At 39.3% G+C, this 25,132-nt stretch overlaps 1 protein-coding gene across 5 annotated transcripts in view; it reads right to left on the bottom strand.

The window, feature by feature from the left end:
* Nucleotides 1-25,132, bottom strand: part of lrba (LPS-responsive vesicle trafficking, beach and anchor containing) — a 199,847-nt gene that overhangs the window by 19,509 nt on the left and 155,206 nt on the right. For all 5 annotated transcript variants that reach the window (XM_086082314.1, XM_086082316.1, XM_086082317.1 and 2 more), the window contains 3 exons: nucleotides 13,405-13,572; nucleotides 3,242-3,331; nucleotides 1-109 (listed from right to left, as the gene is read on the bottom strand). The exon at nucleotides 1-109 is cut by the window's left edge and continues 69 nt beyond it. In XM_086082314.1, the coding sequence (XP_085938440.1) occupies nucleotides 1-109; nucleotides 3,242-3,331; nucleotides 13,405-13,572 (367 nt within the window). The remainder of the gene's footprint in view (nucleotides 110-3,241; nucleotides 3,332-13,404; nucleotides 13,573-25,132) is intronic.

The raw sequence follows: 25,132 nt of genomic DNA, 5'->3' as shown, positions 1-25,132 counted from the left end.
CCTGGCCCGGCTGCGTGTTGGCGGCCACGTGGCTCACGGGCGAGTTGGACGGGAACTTCAGCACCATGATGACGTCCTGCTGCATCTGCTCCGTGAACATCAGCGGCGTCTGCAGGAGAAGATACTGTTCAGGTGACCCCCCCAACAAAACCAGGGATGGTGGCGACATGCGGATATGATGAGGATGGAAAGTGGGAAACATGGTTTTAAATAGGGAAAAAAGAGAAAGAGGAAGAAAGTTAGGCTAGGGGCTGGAAATAGTGACTTGTTTTTAGCTCTTTTTAGCTTGTTTTCAACTCATTTGGTCCCCAAAAAATATAAATACATTCCATTTTAAATGTTTTAAGTGTCCCAAAGACGTATTTATATGCTTTTTATGTTTGTTTGTTTTTAATGCTAGAGCACAACAGAAGGCTTTGATACAGCCTCTCAACTGCAGAGAAAAACAGAAGAAATGGTAGTTATTACAAAACGGCCAGCAGGTGGCAGCAGAGGAAAAGAGATCAACCAGGGCTATGTTGAAAAAGGGCTAATTTACCCATAGTTCTAAACAAATTTGTGACTAATGATGAAACTTAGCTATAGTACTAACTTAGCTGTACTCCCCCCCCCCCCCTTGATGATTCTAATGTTTCTTTTGGTAGGTTCCATGTTTTTATAGCAATATAACAGAATATTCTGTGGGCCTTGCAAAATCAGTCAAAATCCAGTAAAACAGCAGAGAGTGAAGGGGGTTGCTTCAGTGAAAATGGCTGGGAGTGAATGAGTTAATTGACCCAGAAAAAATCTGAAAGTGCATTTAGAGCACATCAAATTAAAAACATAGCAGTAAATAGTAGTACACTAAAGAAAATAACACACAGCTTACTAACAACAGTAATTTAACTTTAAAATGTAGATTATTGTCATTTATGGCAACAATGTTAGTTAGCACAACAAAGCAAACAAATATTCTGTTGAATTGCCCAATTAAATTAAATGTGTTGCCTTGAAATTTGAGCTAAAAAATACTAGTAAAAAAAAAGCTATCAAAAACACAGAACAATAGAAAAGAGAGAAGTAGTGAAGATGTTGTAAAGACACCAAAAACGGGCAGTTTTGCAATAACGGCACGAGAAACAGCAAAAAACGAACAAAACATTCATTCTCTCTCTGAAGCGCTAATTCTCACTGAAGTCACTAAACTAATAGCAATGATAGCTAAATAGTAGCTAACATAAAAACTGCAGAAAATAGTACATTTTATAAAGCAGTTAAGTTAGTAGTACGAATAGAACGAAAACAGAATAGCAAAGAACTTTAATGACATAAAATGTGTTTAGCATCTCCTCTCTGTTAGCAGTCATAAAGTCAAAGACTGCAAAATTGAAAAACAAAAAATAAAACAATCATAAAGATATAATTTAAAAAAAAATGGTTGCAAAATAATAGCAATAAGTAATAAGTAGCAAAGATGTTTTTTTTTTAAATGTAAAAAAAAAATAGTGGTGAAGATAATATAAATTGAACATGAAATTGGCCATTTTGGGTTGAAGCAGCCATTTTGGATGACAACTCCACAAAAAAGGAGCTTGGTAGGTTGGGAAAAACAACAAAATCAGGCGTCGCCACCAGTTTCACCGGTCAACACAAAAAGTGGCTGCATGTGTGTATCATAACGAGCGTAGACGCGCCACAAAGCCTGAAGGGCTCGCCCCCGCAAAATTGGCCATTTTGATTTGAAGCCGGAATTTTGGATGAATTCCAGGGCATGTACTTTTGACAAATTCCTACTTGGGAAGATTTTCTTTTTTCCGATTCCATTTGATGATCATTTTAAGGATTTTCCATGAAAAGGAGATTCCTGCAGCTGTAACTCTTGTTTCATTAATCCCCATGAATCACGAAGCGGCATTTAGCTCCCCGCGTGTAAAGAGGAATCAGATCCGTGTTCAAACAGAAGTAAATCCACTTTATGTGCGTCGAGGCATGTGTGTGTGTGCGTGCGTGCGTGCGTGCGTGCGTGCGCGCGCGTGACAGCTAACCAGACACACTGACAGTACCATTAGCGCTCGCTCACAAGCCGGCACTCTTTTTAAAAAGATGAAAGTAGGTAAAGAATCTTTTCGTTTGCAAACATCTCTTTTGAATTAGCTCTTATGCGAAGCGTTGAGTGTGACGTGTGTGCGAGTGTGTTTGTGGTGGTCCGCGGGCAGCTGTCAGCACCACAGGGACGCCGCGCTAATAAGGACTCAAGGGGGTTCGGGGCCCATCACAGGCGGCCTCACTTTTGGCCCTTAAAAATGCGGCCGCACTTTTTTGCTGATGGGTTCCCAACTCGGGCGGTGGGAAATGCGCAGAAACAAGCACATGTTCCGTTTGTCAGGTCTCCTCTTTGGAAAGACCATTCAAAAAAAAAATCGACACTCCCTTGTACACCACATTTCATGCCAATTTGTAAGATTGGTGAAGAGTTTAATAAAAAAAAAAAAAGTACTTTGCAGGCCTTTTTTGGGGGGTATAAATTAGCCCCAAAATGGCTACTTCAGGTCAAAATGGCTGACTTCCTGTTTAGTTTCAGGCATTGGTCCTTGAGACTTTTTCGTGCATCATGTTATGATAGACATGTACACTAGCTTCATGCCAATTAGTGAAATTGGTGTAGGGAGCTAATTTAAAAAGAGACTTTTTTTTTTATTTACTTTTTACATTCCAAGCCCGTATTTCTGAAATTCACCCCCCAAAATGGCTACTACAGGCCCAAATAGCTGACTTCCTGTTCGGTTTCAGGCATAGGTCCTTGAGACTTTTCTGTGTGTCATCTTATGATAAACATGTACCCCAAATTTCATGTCGTTCAATGAAACTGGTGCCAGGGGCTGATTTTTTATATTTTATCTTCAACTTTCCACGCCCCGTCTTCATGAAGTGAAAATTCTGCAGAACTTGCGTGGGAATGCTATTAGCTGAATGATAAGATTTGAATGCATGCGCTTATGAAGTTAATTGAAAGATAATGTATGTGAAAATTACACATTTTTAATTGTAGTTAAACGACAAATGAATAAAAAGAAAACTAACTGCAATCTGCCTAAGGTGGGATTTAATCATTTCGGAGAAATGATAATACATTTCCTGATATGATAGGAGATGTTTCACGGCCCAAATAAATTGCGGAGAATAAAAATCATGCATTCATCTTCAGCATTCCCACAATTATTTCATGAAATAAATCTTGAAAAAAGCGTACAGAAGCACTTACCACTTGCATGGCCGAGCTTCGCGGCGTGTGCGGCTCGATGAGCAGCTGGCAGGGGGTTTGCCCGAAACTTTGAATCTGAGACTCGACAGCCTGGAAAGACACAAAAAAAACATAACGGTCATCCCTAATACGCCTTAAAAAAAAATGATTGGCTTCATATCAGCTAGTGCTTGGATAAATGCACACTCTCGTTCATATAAACACACTTTCTCACTCCCTTGACACACACACACACACACACACACACACACACCAATTCATCCTCCACACGGGGAATCGGAGGGCGGCGGCGTGCAGGCTGGTTAGGTGGTGTTAATGAAGAGGTATAGGGCCATAAATGTCAGAGTCGACGCCGGCCAAGCGGCCTCTGGACATGATCACACCGCTCACTGTCGCGACGACTGACGCTGACCATGGAGTCAACGCTACGATGCAATGATAAGATCTTCAATGAAAATATCGTTAAAAGAAGTCCAAATTTATTGAACTCATTCACTGCCATTGACGGCTCGAGACGTCAAAAATTCATTTGAACTATTTCTATTAGTTAAACTCCCCCCCCCACTTTTTTTAATAAGAGTATGAAAAAAACTATTGTACATTTAGACCAGATTTAAAATTTGTGATTAATCACGAGTTAACTATTGAAGTCATGCGATTAATTACAAATAATAATAAAAAATAATCGCCTGACGCCCTAATTTTAATTGAAAAAAAGAAAAGATTAAAAATGTGTTTTTTGAAAAAAAGATTTGTATAAAAGAAAAGAAAAGATTATTATGAATTAGGTCATCAGGTGATTACAATTTTTAATTGTAATTAATCACATGACTTCAATAGTGAACTCACGATTAATCACAAATTTTATATCTGTTCTGAATGTACAATAAAAACCTTTTTCAAGGTTTTCATAGTCTTGTTTAAAGTGGAAACATTTTTAAACTAACAAAAAAAGTTCAAATTAATTTTTCACGTCTAAAGCCGTCAATGGCAGTGAATGAGCTAAAAAATAAACTACAGAAGAAAATACAGTGGTACCTCGCAGTTTACATAATTCGTTCCTGCGAAGTATTTAAAGTCCGAATTGTTCAACCTCCGAAAAAAAAATTCCCATAGGAAATAATGTAAATGCAATTAATCCGTTCCCAAGCTTCAAAAACAGAAAAGTCCTATTTTAATTTCTGTTTATGTTTTTTTACATTTACAGTACAGTACAGTATTTAAACAATAAAAAATACCTTACCTTTTTTGTTGTGGTGTGATGGCATCAGTGGATGATAAATGCTATGTTAATGCTAGCTTAAGTTCAGTGCTGAGTTTGTGTATTTTACATTGGGCATATTGTTAGACTACTAAGCAGTCCTTGCCTGCGTTGTTTACTGTCAGGCACGTTGTTGAACAGCTAAGGGGGGGGGGGCCCTCGTGCCAGTATTTACAGAAGTAGTCACGGTAGTCACAACGGCGCGATAATCTCCTTCCTAATTCCACTGTGGTTCGTAGCACTATGTTTTTCAATGCACTCTTTTTTACTCCGATTTTTTGGTTGAAGTCCGAATTGTACGAGGTTCCACTGTACAGAGAACATATTTGTAAAAAGTGTCTATGAATATTAATTATACAAGTGACATTTTTTTGACATATTTCCCCATATAAAAGTGTGATGACAAAAAAAACATTGCATGTATTTTTTTTTATGTATCTGTAAAAGTGTTTGACGTGAGAAAAGTGAGAGGGAAATTATTGAAATAAATCAAAAACAGCTGTAGCGTCAAAATACAGTACGGTCGATTTGGCAGCCGACTGACCACAAATGCGATACTGGAACTATGAAAGCTTTAAACGACTAAAACAATAAAACAATCAAATTCTTTTTCCAACGTGATCCTCAAATAAATTTGAGGCGGCCGCACAAAGCCAGGTCGAAGCCAATTAAAGGTGAGGTGCGATAAGAGCGAGGCGACGCGAAAACGAGCCGCATCAAAGTTTCTGGACGCTCCGAAACGGTGACGGCGTGTCGGCCTGCGTGGGAGTGACGGTTGGTGGAGCTCCGTGAGAGCGAGATCGCGCTCGCAGGCCCACGAGTGCTGTTTTGCATGAGAAACAGCAGCCTCGTTGATGTTAAAAGCACATTTCCTGAACAAGGCAACTCAAATGTGACACGAGCTTCAACAAAAGCGGGAGTTTGGAAATGATCACATCATAATTGAGTTCAAATTTTTTGGTCAATATAAATCAGCATTTTCCACCAAGTCGGCGGGTCCATTTTTACTGTGTTTGTTTTACAACATCGCTTTACAAAAATGAAATAAAAAATTCAAATTGTCGCAAAAATAATGTCAAGTAAAACTACTGTATTATGAAAATTGGTTGAAATCAGCGATAGTGGATGAATTCTGTACTATGAGGAACTCCTACAAGATAATTTGTCCAAAATGGCAGCAAGTCCAAAACAACATGGCTGACTTTTTTGTGCAGCTTATTATGAAACACATGCAGATCAATAACATCTGTTTTAATGCCTATATAGTAAGGATGTAACCATATCCAAAGAGTACACGATGCGATAAATATTACGATATGAACCTCACGATACGTTAATGATTATATTACTGTGGGGAGGTTGACGATAAAAAAATAAAATAAAATAAAAAACTTACGACACTGTAAAAATTCACAATTTTGCCATAAAACATTAAAAAAAAATATATTTGTTGGTATGAATGATTTATAGGAGATAATCACCGCAGTAGCCAAAACATTCCAAATTAAAATTAAACTGCATTAATAAACTATCCACCAGAGGGTGCTAGATTTACACAAATGGAATACAATCGCACTTTTTTTTTTAACAGATGTGCTGCTTTTTATATCGTTGATACTGTGGCAATTTTAATATCGTGATGTCGTGATATTGTCATTATCGTTACATCCCTACTAAATAGCTGTAGCCAAAAATTCCCACATAAGAGTTCAAAATATGAGACCTTCAATTTACCCCAAAATGGCTGATTACCTATCCAATTTTGGACATGGGTCCTTGAGACGTGTCTTGCTATGATACCAAAAAAAAAAATAATAATTAATATATAATAGTACTAGCTCTGGAATTTATTGGTAGCTTTAAAACAAAAATGGCTGACCATATCTTCAGTTTCATGTATGGTTCTCAAACCCTTCTATTTTTTTCAATAGTTTTTTGTTATGATTGACACCAATTTCATGTCAATCTGTGAAATCGATGACGGGGCTATTATTTTCTAAATTCTATTCTTTTTAAAAAATAATTGAGAGAAAATGTAGGCCACTACGTTAGCTTAGCGTGTCACTTTGAAGTCTGGCTATTCCTTTAACGTACCGCATTACATCAGCGGTTGACTTCATTGAGCGCGACAGCGCCCGATTGTTTACACGATTGTCTGCGGGATTTGTGCGGCGGGCGAAAAACGCGCGTTTACTTCATTTTGTTGACATCAAGTCACGCATGAGCGCGAGGCGTAGTGAAAGGGATCCTTCAGAGCGCCTCGTCCAACTGTGGGAAAACATTGGAGACGCGGCACGCCATGACTGCAACTTCCATTCAGGGAGGAGAACGCTAACATTTTCCATGCCGTCCGGCGTGCTAAGTGAGAGGACAGCAGTGCATCGGTCGAGGTCACAAAGGTTGACTTCTCCTCTGCTGAAGCATTTTTGCATCGGCCCGCCTTGTTACGTTGCGGGTCAAAGTCACCCATTTATTCATATTTCTCGAGTTATTTAAAACTTAATAACCTTCATGTTGTGTTTCTTTCTTACTATTTTTCGTTGACACTTATTGCAACATAAGATTGAAAAATTGAAAAATGTCTCCTTAGTAGGAGATCCCCACGCTCAAAACGTTCCTCCTCGAACACTCACCAACATTCCGACCAAACTGACCACGTAGCATGTTGGTGAGAACAGGATCGTCAGCTAATGCATGGAAGCGACTCCTCGCAGCCACTCAACCCGTCTTCATTACTGTGACGTTTACGAGGTCTCCACCGTAGGTCAGCGCGTCCCGGCTTATACGCAGGTGATTATACGGTGTGGAGTTGGGGGGGGGGGGGGGGGGGGGGTGGCTGTCGCCAAGGCCAATCTCTTTTGGGGGCGCTGGCCCGTGTCTGATGAGGCTTTTCTAGATTCTATACATTTAAATGGCGGAGACGCCCTCAGATGGCGTGTCACCCCCTCCCAACGCGCGCGTTGATTTACGCTGCCACTCGACAAGACGGATCCGCATGTCAAACATGACACATTTATGCTAATCTGCGCCAACAACACAAAGCGGGGAATAAAAAGTGATGACAAATATAGATTATACACATTCTGACACAAATGCCTTTTTAAAAATGTAGCTATTATTAAATCTGATTTTAATATTGCACGTAGAAAATTTCCACCATTTTATCTGTTGGTTGGTCTTTTTATGATGTCACAAATTATACGCGAGATAATTTTTTTTGTATATACTGTATTGTACTTTTAGTCGATGTAATAAAAAAAAATATATATCAATTAAATAAATCATTTTGTCATATTATTAATTAATAAAAACATTTGCAATTTTATTAAAATGTATTTTTATTTTTATTTCACTATTTAAAAAGAGGGAAATTAATATTTACATTACAAGTTAATTGCAGTCACGTGAATGACTGCTTGTTTTATTCTTTTGATTTAAAAATGGGGGGAAAAAAATGATATAACTAAAAAAATTACTAAAATATAATGATAATCAATGTATAATGACAATAATAAATCAAAATAAATAATAACTATAAGAATCTTTAAATTCACAATGTATAAATTAGTTTTGCTCACTTTGCCATTATCGCTAGATCATTATGAATTCATTTTTTAAAAATGCTAAATTATTTCAACTGGTCTTGAATTGAAAAAATAAAGTGAAATGAATAAAAGATTAAATATATATATAAATATATCACTAAATAAAAATGTATGATGTGGGAATTATTACATTTAATAATCACTACAAAATGTCTGAATCTTTCTACTCAATTTGCTATTATTGTCACGAAATGACACAGGCAAAAAGGAACAGCTCTTTATAGTGCCACCTGTTATTTTGACTTTCACTCAACAGCCCGCAAATGACATTTTGTGTGGATATATTTAGTAGAAGAAAAATGTATAAAAAGAAAAAAGAAAAAAAGATGTAGTCTTACAATAACAGCTTTGGACATGGCCTGCCAGACTGCCAATAAATATGACTTCATCAAACAGTGAGATTTACTGTAAACTCCGCAAAGGCTAAATAAACAGCCAGCTTGTAACCCTGCTGAATTCGGCCAAGTGTGCGCAATCCCGACGAGGCTCTGCCTTGTGAGAAGTTGCAGGATTTTCCCGTAATCACGAGCGAAAGAGGGGGAAGCCCTGCGCGGCCGTGAGAAGGCGACGTCGGCTGTGTGCTTCTCTTTATTTGGTCAGAGGCAACACAGATGTGCATTAATGCATCTGCGCGCACACACGCACACACACACACTCATAGCGGAGGCAAGACAGGAAGTAATCATGCTTCTGCAGCGGTCTCTGCAACATTCCCCAAACTGTGCTCAGATATTCCAAAGTCACTGAGAGAAGCCAAACACACACAATCATGTCCGTTTATGTCCACGCGTTCATGAACATGCAAGTGTACGAATGTGTATTTGCCACTCGAGTAAAGCGCATGTCGACTTGTCAAGCTATCAAAATGAGCACCAATGTGATTTTACAACCGTCACGTTTGGATCACTCATTGTTTGTAGATAAAAAAAAAGAAAAGAACTTAGTTAATAACAATGTATGTGTGTACTTGTGTATGGAGGACCAAAACTGCCAAAATAAAAAAATAATAATAAATGACTAAATAAATACATAAATAAAAGTGAAAATATAATTCAAAAATTAAATACAAAAACATTTATATAAATGAAAATAAAAACATATATATATATATATATACCCCTAAATTAATAAATAAAGTAAAAATAAATACAAAAATAAGAACAAGATTAAAAAAATAAAAATAACTAAAAATAAATGTCAAAATACACACAAAAATAAATATATAATTAGAATTAGATATCACTCAATAAATAAAAACATCAGCAGCATGAAATAAATAAATGTGAGCAAAGAGCATTTTTATTTATTGATTATTGATTTAATTCTATTTATATCATTATTTTTGTATTTATTTTGACATTTATTTTTATATTTATTTGTATTTTATTTTTTAAAGCTCGTTTTTTATTATTATTATTTTACTTTTATTTATTTCTTCAGGGATGTATTTCGTAGTTTTTTTTTTTTTTTTTTATTTTTTTTTTATATATCCACTATGTGTGTGTGCGTATCAAAATAAGGACCAATGTGACTCAGAAACTGTTTCTGCCTCTCTTGGCTAAACTTTGCCATGAAGTTTTGCCTTTCTACTAAGCTTATGCAATGCAAAGCATCAACAAACGTCCTCGTCCGCGTGTTTGGATGAGGCCAGATGGGACCTCGCAGCTGCCAAACCAAAGCGAGCAACCAGGAACACACAAGCCACTTCCCCGGTCAACTACTTCTTCCTACCAAACACCAATCAAACACAAATGTGCGTCTCGCTGCCTTGACAAAGAACAGCCTTCGGGTAAAACCGCAAGTCGAGCTCAAAGCGAGCTTGTCGTTCGGTAATGGCCGACCCTGGGGACACGCCCTTCGTCGTCTCAAAGCTTCCGCACACCTCTTGGGGGTTTGCGTGACGAGGTGCAGGCCCCCCGTGACTGCACTTCCGCTCGCTGCACCCACAGGGTCGGCTTTAAGAGAGGGAGGCTCGGCTGGCGGGGACGACACGACGTGGGTTTATTTAACTAATTAAGGAGCTCAGACTGAGGGCGAGACCTGAGATGTGAAGCCTCGCAGATTCGCGCTAGACCAGGCCTGGGAAAACGTTTGCACTTTTTTCATTGTTAACTCATTCACTTCACAGCCATTTTACCTGAAGCAACTCCCTTTGCTCCAGGCTGTTTTACTGGATTTTGACTGATTTTGCAAGGCCCACAGAATATTGTCTTCTATTGCTATAAAAACATGGAACCTACCAAAAGAAACATTAGAATCTCTCGTTTAATCAGGGAAAAAAAGTACATTTCTATTTGTTGCAGTTTTGCAGCAATTAGCATTAGAATATAGCCAGGTTTCATCATTATTCACAAATCTGTTTAAAACAGTAGGTAAAAGGAGCGTTTTTGCAATGTGGCCCTGGTTGATCTCTTATACTCTGCTGCCACCTGCTGGCCGTTTTCGTAATAACTACAATTGCTTCAAACATTCTCTTCATTTCAGAGGCTGCATCAAAGCCTTCTGTATGCTCTAGCATAAAAAACAACAACATAAAAACGTATTTATGTTTTGATAACAATGCTTTTCTTTACAGGGTGTCCGCAAATTAACAAAACGAATCGGCTGCTTTTTTTTTCTTTTGCTTTTTTTTTTTTTAAATTGCTTTATATAACAAGTTGAAATCAAAAGCCAAAACATGGCAAACAAATGACATCATCACGTCTGGTATCAACAGAACGCTTGCTGCTCTTTGCAGCATCCGGGTTGCTTCTGTGAAAACGGCTGGGAGTGAACGAGTTAATCACATTTTTAAACTACTATTTTCTAAGATTGTAACAGATATTTACTCAAATAAAATCTTGGAATGAATGTCAAATAAAATCCAAAGTATATTTAAATTGAAAGTTCGAATAGCTTCCTTTGATCCTTGAATATGATTCTTCTGTAAAAAGCAACAAAATAATAATAATTAAAAAAAAATGTCCTCGTTACAGGCATTTTCTTACATTCATTTCACAGAAACATTTCTCAAAATGTCTTGCTTATTGGTGGTAAGATTGTGACTCTCCTCTAATTTGGCTGCAAAGTGAGCAGCTGCCACAAGTAGTAATTAAAACGGAGTTCATTGTTTTAAGGCTTTATTAAATGTACTCTCCAAAGATAAGGCTTTAACTTTAACAGCCCTGCAATAAATATATAATGGCATAAATAATAACAGTGATGTCTCACATTTTCAAAAATGAAAAAATGAAATGCCACCGGTAACACAATTTATACAGCAGAAAATACAAAGAGCAAAAAAAACACCACAGACACGCGGTTAATCCCAAAGTGTGGGCAGACCACCGCCTCCCACCAAAGCACTTTTCAGACTAAAGAACACACACGGCAGCCGCTTAACGGTACCTCAAACGTGTGTGCATGTATTTATGACCCGCAAAAATAATGAAGAAGCACTGATCCATTACTGGGGACCGTGTGTAAACCACAAGAGTGGGTAATGGGCTTGGACTGTGGCATGTGTGCGCGCAAATGACCGCCACGCCACGGCACGGTCATGAATCTGCATGCGTGCGTGCGAGTGCGCCTGTAAGGCCAAAGCACATCTGGATGGGAATTAGGGTGAATGAGGTGATAAATCAAAGATCCACCCCTGGTGCCCGTGAAGCTGCAGCCACTGAGCATGAAGGGCAACCGAAGACGTGCGGCGTCGTCTCCTTGTAAACCCGCATCTCCATCACGCTCAAAAGCACATCGCTTCAATTATTATTAATGTTTTATTACGATTGGAAATGCATGAGTGTAAATGATCAAAATATCACCCCCCCCCCCCCCCCCCCCCCCGAATACAGCTCAGCTAGCACTTATTTTGAGATGTATAAAGTGTAATGACTGACAATTTTTGGAATGAGAATTTCACAGTAATCCCCCCCCCCCCCCACCCGCATATTCATGAATCACTATTCACAAAATCGCATCTTACCATTTTGCTATGCAACATTTGTGTTTGTGCCGTTTCTGTAAATCCCTGAGATGGAGAAACAGGAAAGTAGTACAGTGGTGACAGTGGAAGCCATCTTGGTATGTTCGTGCAAGTTACACGACTACTAGCATGCACATGAACATACACTTGTGATTTATTTTATTTTTCAAATCAAATCATCTTTAAGCCATTTATTTTTAATGATAATGTTATTTAGGCCGTTTTGGGAAAATATATAATTTTTTTCTTAAGGGGGGGGGGGATTAGTGCCAATCCCACACCTTCATTTTTTTCCAATGTTCACATTATATTTTTTTGCATTTCTATGCAGGTTTTAAGACCAATTTACATAATTAAAAAAAAATCCTACATAGATTCTCCAGTCTCCATCAAAAAAGAAAAAAAAATGGGAGAAAAGTGTTTTTTTTTTTTTGTTTATATAAAGTATGGGACATTGGTTAAGACACCCGGTAACTGTTTTTAATTGCGAAAGAATTCTACAATATGTCTCATAAAATAATAATGAAGGCCTTTATTTATTTTTTTAGGATCTATGGACACCCTGGCGTCACACACACAAACATTTTTTTCTAATAAATTCATCAAAATTAAGGCAGAAGATTAAATACAAAAATTTAGATTCTCAATTTGCACAAACCAAATAAAATCCTAACCTTTGGACCTTATCCTTAAAGTGAAACTATGTACATGTTTTTTTTTGTAAACTATAAGCTGATAATGATTACAATATGATGCACCGAAAAAAAAAAAACCCTCCAAAGTGCTGAGGGGAACGCGGCCAACAAGCAGGCTGCTGGCTCGCCGCCTTTTCACTTCACATCAGATTGGTGAACTTGTCAGGAAGTTGTTTGCGGGGCTGCGTTTTTCTTCGCAGCGTTTGGTGCGCGTCGCTTTCGGGCTTGTGTGTTCAGAACGGAGGCCATGAATAATGAATGAACGCCAAGGCGAAGGCTGGAAGCCGTTGGAGCGGAAGACTTGGTAGCGGAGTGCTTCGCTCAGCGATATCTGCAGCGTGTATTGTTCATGCGTGCGAGTGATTTAGCAACAAAACTAATGGCAGGTCCGTGAAGTACAGACCAAGCGAAGGGACACAAGCTTTCAAAAATAATCACATTATACATCCATTTGCTGTAATGCACATGTGTGCTTACCGCTGACTCGGCATGTTCTTCAATGGAATGTAACTTAAGCCTTTATTTATCAGGCAAAAAATGCCTGATGAAGGATGGAATTTTCATTTGCTGAGCTTTTTTATGTAATTGAAAGTTTTCCCGAAATTTGATGTTCCCAAATATGCCAATATGCATCTCACCTCTCTGAGCATGGGGTCGTTGATGGAGCTGAGGTTGACGGCGCCTTCGTAGGTGAGATAGTAGAAGACGTTGAGCGCTCTGGTGGCCTCAGGCCCCTGCTGCTTGTAACCGAATATCAGATCGATCCACTGGTGGAGCTGGCACGACACAAACTCGCTCTCCAGGGCCTGCAAGACAACACTGTTGGGTCATTCACGGCTATGAAGCGCATTCAACCAATGAAAATTCATTTTTATGCTGAACACCTGCTACTGGATGTCGCAGATTTTTAAGTGATTATTTTTTTAAATGGGTATTATAGTGTACATGCAAGTCTTATGACTGTTGATTAAAAATATCAAAGTGCCCTCGGGCTCGTATTGTGAATGTTTTCTGAATTTGGTTGAATGTGACGTTCGCAACGCGAGCCCAAAGGTATAGAGGAGCAAAACTGCCAAAATTTAAAGTCAATAAATGACTAAAAGTGAAAATAAAAACGGATAATAAAAAATATAATTCAACAATAAAAAAAAATAAAAAAATAATAATAATTATAATTATATCTATATAGCTATCCATAAAAAAGAAAAAAATAATACAAAAATAAACAATTAGACTAACAAAAATTTTAATTTAAAAAATAAGTGTCGAAATAAATGAAAATAAATAAATATATAAACATAATTAACTTAAATTGAATTTAACATGACTTTTCAAGAAACCCAAGTCGCAAGTTGTAGACAAGATAGTCTCGTCCATTGCTGGAGCTCTCCATGCAAGCCGGCAAGACTTCCTTGTTCGCCGAGCCGCTCACTCGACCAATGAAAGGCAGTTTGCAATGGTGGAATCCAATCCAAGACACACTGTGAACCGCCCCCTCATTTGAATAACATTTCATCCTGGCAGAGTGTCTGCAGCATGAAATAAATAAATGTGAACAGAGCGTTTTTATTGATTATTAATTATATTTATATATTTATTTTTGTATTTATTTTGACATTCATTTTTACATTTTTATTTTCGGAATCTCGCTTTTTATTTTTGTATTTATTTATTCAGGGATATACATATTTTGTTGTTTATATTTCACATTTATATTTAGGATTATTTTTTATTTAATCTTTAAATTATATTTTTTATATCCGTTTTTATTTTCACTTTTAGTCACGTATTTCTTTATTTATTTAGTCATTTATTTATTTTAAATTTTGGCAGTTTTGGTCATCCATACGAAAGCACTTTCAAAATGGCCACCCATTGAGATGGATGATAACAGGTGTATTACTCTGCTCATTTCTTACCGTAGATATGCTCTCATGATATTTTCTACATTCCAATGATGAATCTGGAACTTATATAGTGCGATAAAAAGTGTAACCCTGTACATGACTTGATGACATGACGATGACGCGACACCCGTTCCCCGAAACGTGTTCATCATTCATGTCAATTCCTTAAATGTCATCAAGTCCTCTGAGAACGCGTTCCTGCTACGCAACCTGCCAATAATTTCTCTAACGAGCAAAAAGCACGACGCGTCCATATCTGATCATATGGGGAGCATCCGGCCATTAAAGCAACTCTTGTCGTTCATTAGGGAGACATTGCGAGGCCGCCGTCTTTGTTCTTCCTTCTCCAGAGCAGCGAGATGCTTGCCGCTTTGCCTCCTCATTAGCCAGCCAAGGAGGGGAAAAAACATTTATGGCGGTCCTCGTAAAAAGAAGGCAATTGTGTTAATTTGTGTAAAGCTGTCGGCGCCACAAAAGCCCCTCTAAGCACGACCAAATTAGAATGAGACAGCCCTTGATTGTCATTGCTGCCTTGTGTCACATTAATTTGCGGCGCAACATTAGCCGGCGCTGCACTTAAACGGCAATTTATATCATTTAAATTTTTACGGCGGAGCCGCAGCGCATCATTCACTTAAATGTGACTTTCTGACAGCACATTCCGCCGCTAATTCGTCCCCAATCTCTTAATTACTTGCTCGCAATCACATAAGAAACCTCGGGGAGAAAACAGGAGTGCAACTCAGGCGCAGACCAGTTTTTTTAAGTGTGGAGGCTATTTTTCTTTAAAATCCTTTTAAAGAGCTAATTCAAAAGGAATTTCCTTGAAAATCTTAGAGTGAACGAACTAAAACGTATAACATATAAACATGTTCTATTTTAAATTTTGCCATGGTACCAAAAACGTATCTATACGTTTTTTTTATTTTTATGTTTTCTTTTATTTTTTATGTTAGAGCATACAGAAGGCTTTGATGCAGCCGCTGACCAGAAAAGGTCACATAAAGCAATGGTAGTTCTTACAAAAAAACAGCCAGCAGGTGGCAGCAGAGTATAAGAGATCTACCAGGGCCATGTTGCAAAAAAGCTCGTTTCCCCATTGTTTTGAACAGGTTTGTGAATATTGATGAAACTTAGCTATATTCTAATGCTAATTGCTGAAAAACGGAAACAGATATGAGTATATTTTTAGTTCATGATGAAAGAAGAGACTCTAATCTTTCTTTTGGTAGGCTCCATGTTTTTATAGCAATAGAACACAATATTCTGTGGGCCTTGCAAAATTAGTCAAAATCCAGTAAAAGAGCGAAGGGTGTTGCTTCAGTGAAAATGGCAATGGAAATACTTAAAATCAACTTTACTGGATAATTTTCTTAGTCACAGCGTGGCTTTTTATACTTGAGTAACTTTTTGAAATTTTGGAATGTATAGAAAATCATTGTGTTGATAGTCATCCCCTGACCTCAACTCTATTGAGTTCCTCCATTAATGGAATTTGATAAGCAAATATATTTTTGGTCAAAATCTTTTTTATTTTATATTAATGATCTGAGATCAACCCAACTGAGAGCTTGTGTTCATTGTTTGGATTAAATGATGTCTGAAATTAAATTTAAAAGTATTTTTTTTATAAATGACGGTGTTAACATAAGGTGTGTACGTATACATCTCTACAACTATTTGTGCGTTCCTTATGCTCCAGCACTGACCTTTCACAACCCCAAACTCCCCTTTTTCTTGCTAAAAGGCTGATAAGTATTTAATATGCGGCACACTCTACTGTCAATCAGCGTGCAGATACAAAGACAAGTCGCCGTTTTATTGTATGGATGCCTCCAGAGGCCTGCCCGCATGGAAATCACTCACATTCACAATTTTAAGAGTTAGTGTAGGGAGGCGGGGGGGGGGGGATCTCCCACCAGCAAACACATGAGACTATCTGTGGAAAACTGTCCTTGTTTGGTAGTACAATGAGGTCGAGGCTTTGGAATTTATTCTAAAAATATTGCAGTGTAAAATAATTTTAATGATATTGCTAACACTTCTGAAAAAAAGCACTGACCTATTTGGATTTTTATTTTTATTTTTTTAAATAAACTCAACTCAAAAATACAATTATTTTAATAAAAAAAGAAAAGAAAAAAGTCATGCTTCTCAAAGTTACAAACAAAAACAAAAAGAAAAATTGTGAAATATCAAGTAGTGTGCGACAAATTAAGCTAGCGTGCGCCAGGTGGGTTGTGTTCAGTTGAAGGAGCAGAAGGTTTGGGCCAGATAGCGGATTCCCGAGGTGGGATCGAGTGCCCCCTTCACGAGAAATCAGGCGTGATTATTGATGGGCCAATTAGCATCCAGTTTGTGTGCCACCTTCATCCACAGGGGCCGCTGAGATAATTAATGAATAATTTAGCAGCCTTTATGTAAATTATGGGGGGGCGTAAGAAGTCACTGCAATCCCCCGTTACTATTATTTCATATTTGACAAAGTACATGGATGGGACTCACATTTGTCGTCAGTGGGGCGATTACCTTCACAAACAATAACCCAATTGAAACATCAATGCATGATGAATTCGTTCCAAAACATTTCGTCATATCAAGCAAAATTCATACTAAAATTAGTAATTAGTAAAGACTTTTATTATGTTTACATACAAATAAAAATGAGCGTTTTGTAACTTATGAGAGCCGACTGCGTTTTGGGGCGAGTCATCAAACTTCGCAATTCTTCGTCACCCATCGGCCATAAATGATGAATGGTTCAAATGTTCGTAATCGTCAGAAAAGATCTCTCAAGGTAGCCTGGTGCCTAAAATAGATGCTTCAAACTAAAATGACAAATTTCCTCTGCTTTTGGGCAGTGGTTCTTGAGAGTTTTTTTGTGAGTTTTCAAATGATAAGACATTTCTATAAAATTTCACGGAGCGTTAAACTGGCTTAAAGTGCTGACTTTTCAAAAAAAAATAAAAAATCCAGGCAATACCGACCATTACCAAATTTTGACGACCTTGCCTACAAAATTTTGCGAGTCATCAACTTTAAATGCCATGCAACAGCCACAGGAACTAAAACAGAAATCCTTTGCAATCTAGCATCACTAGTCTGTCTAGTAAACGTGGTTACAAGTTGGGACAAAGTCTCTAGTACGAGTCCATCTTTGGGGGAGCCATCACAACGGCCAAAATGGCTGCTTCCAAACAAAATGGCAGTGTTACTTTGTCTTTTCTGGCTTCTTGAGACTTTTTTTGTGTGGATCTCGTCACGATTGACGTACCTGCTAAATATTTGGTTCAACTTACTTCGGGGGCTGAATTCCTTTAAAATCCCAAAGGACACTACCAGCCAAAATGGCCACTTGAAATCAAAATGGCTGACTTCCTGTGTCGAGTTTGACACAATATTGTGGGTCTACTTATGATAGGCAAGCCGACTATATTCCATGAAACTGACGTTGAATTTGCGGTTTAATTCAGGAGTGGGCTATCAAGACCGTTTTGCAGGGTCTCACCTATGACCTTGACCAAATGCTAATTTGCACCAGGTTGAATGTGGCTGAGATTATAAGTGAGCAAAAGCCTTCAAAAATGGTGACCTATTCATCCCAAGAAAAATGACGACAAAGAAGCAACGCAATGTCAAAATGTCAAGCGTTAAGTCAATATAATGAAAGAATAGCTGCGGGTCCGCATGGGTTCGAGCTCCGTGTATTGAGGACCACCCCCCCCCCCCCCTGCTTTAAATATCCTATAACACTCACAAGTGTCATTTCCAAAATCTCAAGTCTGTTTTTTCCTTCCAGTCTTGCAAATGCCAATGAAAATATAGCAAAAAAAATGAACATGCCGAGACTGTGTCGGATTACTGGAATTATTTTTCCCTTTGAAACATAAAGCATGTCACCGGACCAAAAAAATAAAACCACTCAACCTTCCCCCCCCAAAAAAAACCCCAAGAGACGTTTGCAGACGGACACTTTGACTGAGTCGCTGTCAAAGGCCGACACTTTACAGACACCATATTTTGATTATTATTTTTTTCCCTCAAGACACAAGATCCTTCCCATAGATGCCAAGATAATAAAGTGATCAGTTAAGCGGCTGGCTGACACTTAGTTTTTCTTGATCATGATCTCAAAAATGTCACCTTAGAATTGTTTTTTTTTTTTTTTCTGTTCTGAGACTTTTAGGCCTTGACTGTGATCCATATTTTTCTTTTCTGGAGTCTGAAAGGGAACCAACGTGTCTTTGTGTTACGTTTGTGTGCCTCGTTGTGGTTTGTGGCGTTCTCATGGTTCCACCCTGAGCGGGATGTACCTTAATAGGGAGAGTTTGAACACTTTTGGCTCTAAAAAATTGTTTTCAAGCACTCACGGAAAGCCGACCGTAGATGTTTGAAAGCCACATAGCAAGTCTGTTCGATGCGCAATTGGTTGCACATGTTTCGTTGTCAGAGCTACAAATGGTTTCTGTTTTGTATCGATTACAGAAAGATAAAGCAAATACGGGTCAGGTGTGTATACAGAAAACATGTTTTATTATGTTGTGGTTTTGAAGGGGGCCCCTCGGTTTACGGGAGACGCGCACATGCGTTCTTGGCGTCCAGTCTTTCCCTGCACGTGTGCAACTTTCTATTTGTGAATTCATCTCTTAGCATTTTCCCTCCATTATTTACTGAAAAACTCACCTGTTGCTCATTTTGTGCTCATAACAGACAAATATGACTTTGGTACCATTTTATGTCATGTTGTTGCCAAGGAACTATGTTGAAGTGAGGGGAGGAGTTTTTTTTTTGTTTTGCCACCATGTTGTGGCAAATATAGTCAAGTATAAACCAGCAACAACAGAAAAGGGGGCGGCATGGCTCAGTGGTAGAGTGGCCGTCTCCCATCCGTGAGGTTGTGCGTTCGAGCCTCACCCAAGTGGTCCTTGAGCAAGGCAGTGGACCACAATTTGCTCCCAGTGCATGCGTGTGTGTGTGTGTGTGGCTTACGTCAATATTTCAATAAAAAATTTCCTTGCTGATGTGATTGGAAAACGGCCAGCTAAGCGATTTTTTTCCCATGTCATCTTTTCATAAAATCAATTACGGTTTCCATGGCAAACATCTGTATAAGTTGTAAATAACTGAGAGAATGTACAAACCAGTACTGCCTTATGCTGGCAGTAGATTACATCACACCTGCTCTTCGTCAGGTAGAATGCATACACTATAGGTTTTAAGTCTGTAGATTACACTCAAAGTACTCTATTTGCAAACATAGAAGGATGCAATGAAGATTTGGATGACAGTTGAAATCAAGAAATGGCTCCGCTTCAGAAAAACAGGTAAGCCGTGATTGGTCGTTACCTGAGCAACTACGATGTCATTTTTAGTCCACAGCAAGTGGCAAAATGGCCGCCTCTTGAGTTGGATAACAACGGGTGGGTTTTGCTGCTTAACTCCTATTCCACTAACACAATATTAATCAGAATACAGTGTTTAGGTTAGTGGGGCTGCGTTGAACATATTGTAAAGAAAATTCTGGGGTTGACGACTTATTTAAATTCAATTAACTAAACGCTACGTAATAATCCAGAATGTCTTATTTATTAAGTACAACTGCCCCCTTTTGACTTTTTTTATTCCAGGTCAGCCTTCATTTCTTTTTTTTTCACCCCCACCTTCCTGCTCTTTCTTCCAGTCATCCGATCCTCTGGATCAACTTCCTTGGACTCGCCCCAGCCCCGAAGGTTGACAAGCGCTCTGATTAAAGGGCTTATTAACTCGCTGTAAATGAGAAGCCGACTGTCATCCAGGGAGCCTGGACCGAGGGGCCCGCGCCTCGACGCGGACGAGGGTGACGTAGGGAAGCCGTTTCCTTTTATTCACATGCGAGAACCGCAGATGGGAGGGTGCGCGTTTCAGAACCCCCACCTTCCACCTTTCCAACCCGTTTTGCTAATTAGACGGGTCACAACTGCAAGAGTTGTGGCTTTGGGTCAACGGCGGCAGTCATCGCCAACCTGAAACCCGAAACCAAACCTTGCACACCGCCTTCATCCACTCGAAGAGAAGACTCATGTGGAAAAGAATCCAAATAAGCAGTGATTGGGCCGGTATCTCCTCAAAACAAACACGTCACGTCAGGCCAGGGTGAACTAAGTGGTCCAATTTACGGCACAGGACAAGCAAGTAAACAAAGCTGATTGGAAAGTAAATGGGCGAAACTAATGGCACTGACTCAACGGCTTGCTTTGGTTTCATTTAGGAGTCTGAGGACAAACACTGACGTTAATACTGTACATCTAAAGCATAAATAAATGAAAAGGAACTGCACAGTTGACAGAGTTACGATTTTTACGAAGGCAGCGCATCATTCCCACTTTTTCCACAAAGAAAAAAAAAATACTCAGATGAATTAAAATCTCAATGCATTGGACACATTTTTCATATATATATATATATATTTTTATTTTTTATTTTTATTATTATTATTTATTTTTTTACGTCTCACATTTTACCTTTCAATTCCTGCTACAGTTCATGTATTTACTTCAGATAAGCTGTTTAGATCCACTCGCAACAGTCGCCGGTGTTAGCGGCTACTGGCTAAAAGCTAGCTGCCTTGGTTATTCGCCCAGATCGATCGGCCAGGAAGTGGGACCATTCGACCAGCACAACTTTCTGGTCGGCTCCTAACAGTCGGCGATGACTTTTAAAGGCAGCGTAAATGAATCTGCCCACTTAACTTAAATGCTGACGGCCTGACACATTTAAAATTGCTACAATCCATTTGAACAAACCACAATCAGTCAAATGTGTGTGAGTTTTTGTGTGTTTTTCAAACATTATTGAGTCGTTATCCTGAGTTACGGTAATCTGGATTTCAATTAGCCCATTTCAGCCTCAGACTGATGACATTTTCTCCCAAAATGGCGCCGCTCATAAATTGATGAATTTTTCAGTCAATTTTTATTCCACAAAGACAAAATTACAGTGTTTAGACTAGTGGGAGCAAGAATTTTTTAAACATACATCAATACATATGAGTTTTTATTATTCTTATTTATTTATTTTTATTTTTTAAACATGAATCAATACATATGAGTATTCTAAATGTGCTGCTTACTGGAAGCGAGCACTGAAAAGTCTGTTAGCTACCGCTAATCTGTGCTAATTAGCACTGCAGCTACTGCTTAGCTTTTGCCTTTAACATTTTTGACTTACTAAAAAGTTCAACAGAAGCCAAAACAACTAACGCGACTTATCCGTTCAACAGACGCTAAGATAAGGACAAAGATGCAGGATGAAAAGAAGAAAGGAGTCTATCCGGGAGGACCGAAGAGAATGACAACATTAGCGAGCCGGCTTGTCAGCGGCAGTAGATCAGCGCATTTCTCAGGCTCTCCCTCCGTGATGTCACCGAAGAAGACGAGCGAAATAGTGGGAGGGGGGGCTCGTAAAAGGCGGTAAACATGTCCTCCCCTGCCATACGACGAAGCTCCTTCGGCGAGCGCTGTCTGACATTAGCCAGAACCTCGCCAGTGCCTCGCCAAGCCGCCCCGTTCCCATCGCGCGGCGGTGAAGAGTAGATTAGCGTGCAGCTAACGGGGAGGGCTACTGACACTCACTCAGTCAGCGCGTAAGTACGTCTTGCGGTGGTTTACCTCAGCTCACACGTGCGTCCCGGCGGAGACCGCAGAGAAGCTGGTGGGAATGACATTTATGCGCAAGGTTGGATAAAAGGGGAACGTAAACAGACGTCACATGACGCTTCATTATGGATGGCCGCCGGTGTAAGCGCTCGGGGGAAGTGTGGGAAGAAATTCGGGAGCTACTTTCGCTCTCTGTGTAATAAAGTACATCCACTTGTACAGGAGCAGCTTACGAGAGCTTAGTTCGGTCAGTTTTAGAGTTTTTTTTTCTTTTTCTTTTTTCTTCGGCTTTTAGGTAAGCGACCTCAACAAGGGGTGTTATAGACGTACGTAAAATTTATGTGAACGACTGTGGGATCTTTTATTTTATTTATTTTAATATTATTGTAATGGAATAATGCCCAATTTGTTTTTTTTCTTTTATTTGTACAGTACATTATTTATTCTAATCCCTAACTTTATAGCAAGTAGCATATTACGTAAAACTGTATTTTCAATAAAAAAAAAAGTTGTTTATATGCAAAATGTTGCAGATGCTCTAATTCACACATTCCGAGTTACTCTGCCCATGACTTGCTAGCTAGCCTGGCCAAAGATTTGCCATTTTCAAGCAGCAACAGAAGCATAACCATCACAAAAGGTAAGCAGAGCTGCATTAGCTTCTGATAAGTGGTACATACTTAGGCAACACCGTGGTAGAGGGTATTGGTAATTTTGTGATGCGTCTGCAGTCTGCTACATGCACCACATCCACAGATCCGCGACACTCATTGACGTGTATGATTTGGCGATGAAGTGCTGCCTCTACCAATGAAAATACAGTGGTACCTCAACTTCCGAGTGATCCGACTTGAGAGGTTTTTGGGACATGAGCTGTCGCTTGTCTGATTTTTTTTTGTCTTGAGTTGCAAGCAAAAATTGTTGTGGTGACAACAAACAAAAATTGTCCGCTAGCTTAATGCTAACATGCAATGCACTGTAGAAGGGCTAACAAAACTAGCATCAGTGTAACCATAGTTAGCAGACTACAACCAGGATTGGAATACAAAAAGAGACAGACAACTTTTCCCACTGACAGCAAGTGAGAAGTGAACCCACGCATGGATCCTGTGACGTCGTGTGACAGGGTAACCCAGCTGCCATTTGAAGGTATGGAAATGTGGTTTGCGTCATATTAATATGACATGCGTCCATTCACGCTTCAGCATGGTCTTTGTGGTTTGCTGTCTTTAAACAGCTGTGAAATGCTCCCAAAGGAGAAAAGTCATTCCAAGTATGAGACGCATTCACAGAAGATACAAAGTATCTGTTTAACAATTTAGCGATGCATGGTTGTAGACGAGCTCGCAATTCGACGGAGGTTGACCTCACTTTGGAGAAGCGGACAGAATAACTTGTTTTTCATGATTTTAAAACCCCATTTTATACTTTGTTTTTTAAAATATTCAAATTTGGCACATTTGTTAACAACACTCTTGTCGTGGTGTATTAAATTTACAAGCCATATTTTCACTTTACAGGTACTTTACTGAAGGTTTTATGATAATGACAGCTTTCCCAAAAACTTATAGATACGCTCTATTTCAAATATTACCAGTATCCCAAAAACGTATTTATACGTCTTTTATGCGTTTTATATTTATTTATGCTATAGCATACAGAAGGCTTTGATGCAGCCTCTGAACTGAGGAGAATGCGTGAAGCAATGGTAGTAATTATAAAATACGGCCAGCAGGTGGCAGCAGAGTATAAGAGATCAACCAGGGCCATGTTGCAAAAAGTTATTTCCCCCACTGTTTTAAACAGATTTGTGAATAGTGATGAAACTTAGCTATACTCTAATGTTAATTGCTGCAAAACGGAAACGGATGAAAGACACAAATCTTTCTTATAACAGAATATTCTGTGGGCCTTGCAAAATGTAGTAAAACAGCCGGGAGCGAAGGGGGTTGCTTCGGTGAAAATGGCTGGGAGTGAATAAGTGAATAAAGATAATTAAGCCTCTACGCGAAAATACTAAATGTTGCGTAATAACACAATTAAACAGTAAGTGCCTGGCAACCATCAATGCTAACCGTTAGCGCATCAATAGCATTTCCCATGAGATGTTAGCGGTGGCACGTTCTCAAGCCAACAATGGCTGCTTGCTGCTGTGTGTTTCCAAACAGAAGAATAACAAGAGCCGTGCGCAGCGTATCTGTTGCAGCAGTCATAACTTACGCGGGATTACTTTTATTGCTCGGCGTGACGCGCTCGCAGATAGGAAAACAAGCTGCCGCTTGGCAGGGCGACGGCAAAGACGACGACGGCAAAGACGACGACGACGACACCACGTGCAATCCTTTACTCTGAGAGCCTCTTAATGGCCTCTCCAGATTGGACCTTAATTAGCTGTTAATCATCTCGGCCTCATAACCGCGAGTGGAGACAGCGGGCTGGTGTGTGCGTGCGTATATATATGTGTGTGTGTGACTAAATCCTTGTTGCGGTGAGGCCATTAGTGTGCCTGGCAGCCAAAGTGAGCCAAACAGCCCATTAAGTCCTTCACTCTTGCGTCTCTCCTCAGTGGCGCGCTCATCCCTCGCGCCACGGTGCCAGCTGACACCCTCAAATGCCAGCGATCTGTCACGAGAGCCAGCCTGTCCGCCCACGCACCCGTACCTCCAACTCATCCTTTGGCACCATTTGGCCTTTCGTTTCCTGCAGGACACCCTCATTTAGGGTCCATCTCAAAATGCTCTAAGGGTCTTAAGTTTTAGATGTTGCTCAAGCGTTCAAATCATTCTTTGCTTTGAGATGCCATTTTTGAAAAGGAGGCCATATTT

This window comes from Leptonotus elevatus, chromosome 8, assembly GCF_054856555.1.
Source record: "Leptonotus elevatus isolate MCC_2025b chromosome 8, RoL_Lele_1.0, whole genome shotgun sequence".
Taxonomy (NCBI): Eukaryota; Metazoa; Chordata; class Actinopteri; order Syngnathiformes; family Syngnathidae; genus Leptonotus; species Leptonotus elevatus.
The sequence above is the reverse complement of the archived record's forward strand: the minus strand, read 5'-3'. Positions and strand labels throughout refer to the sequence as shown.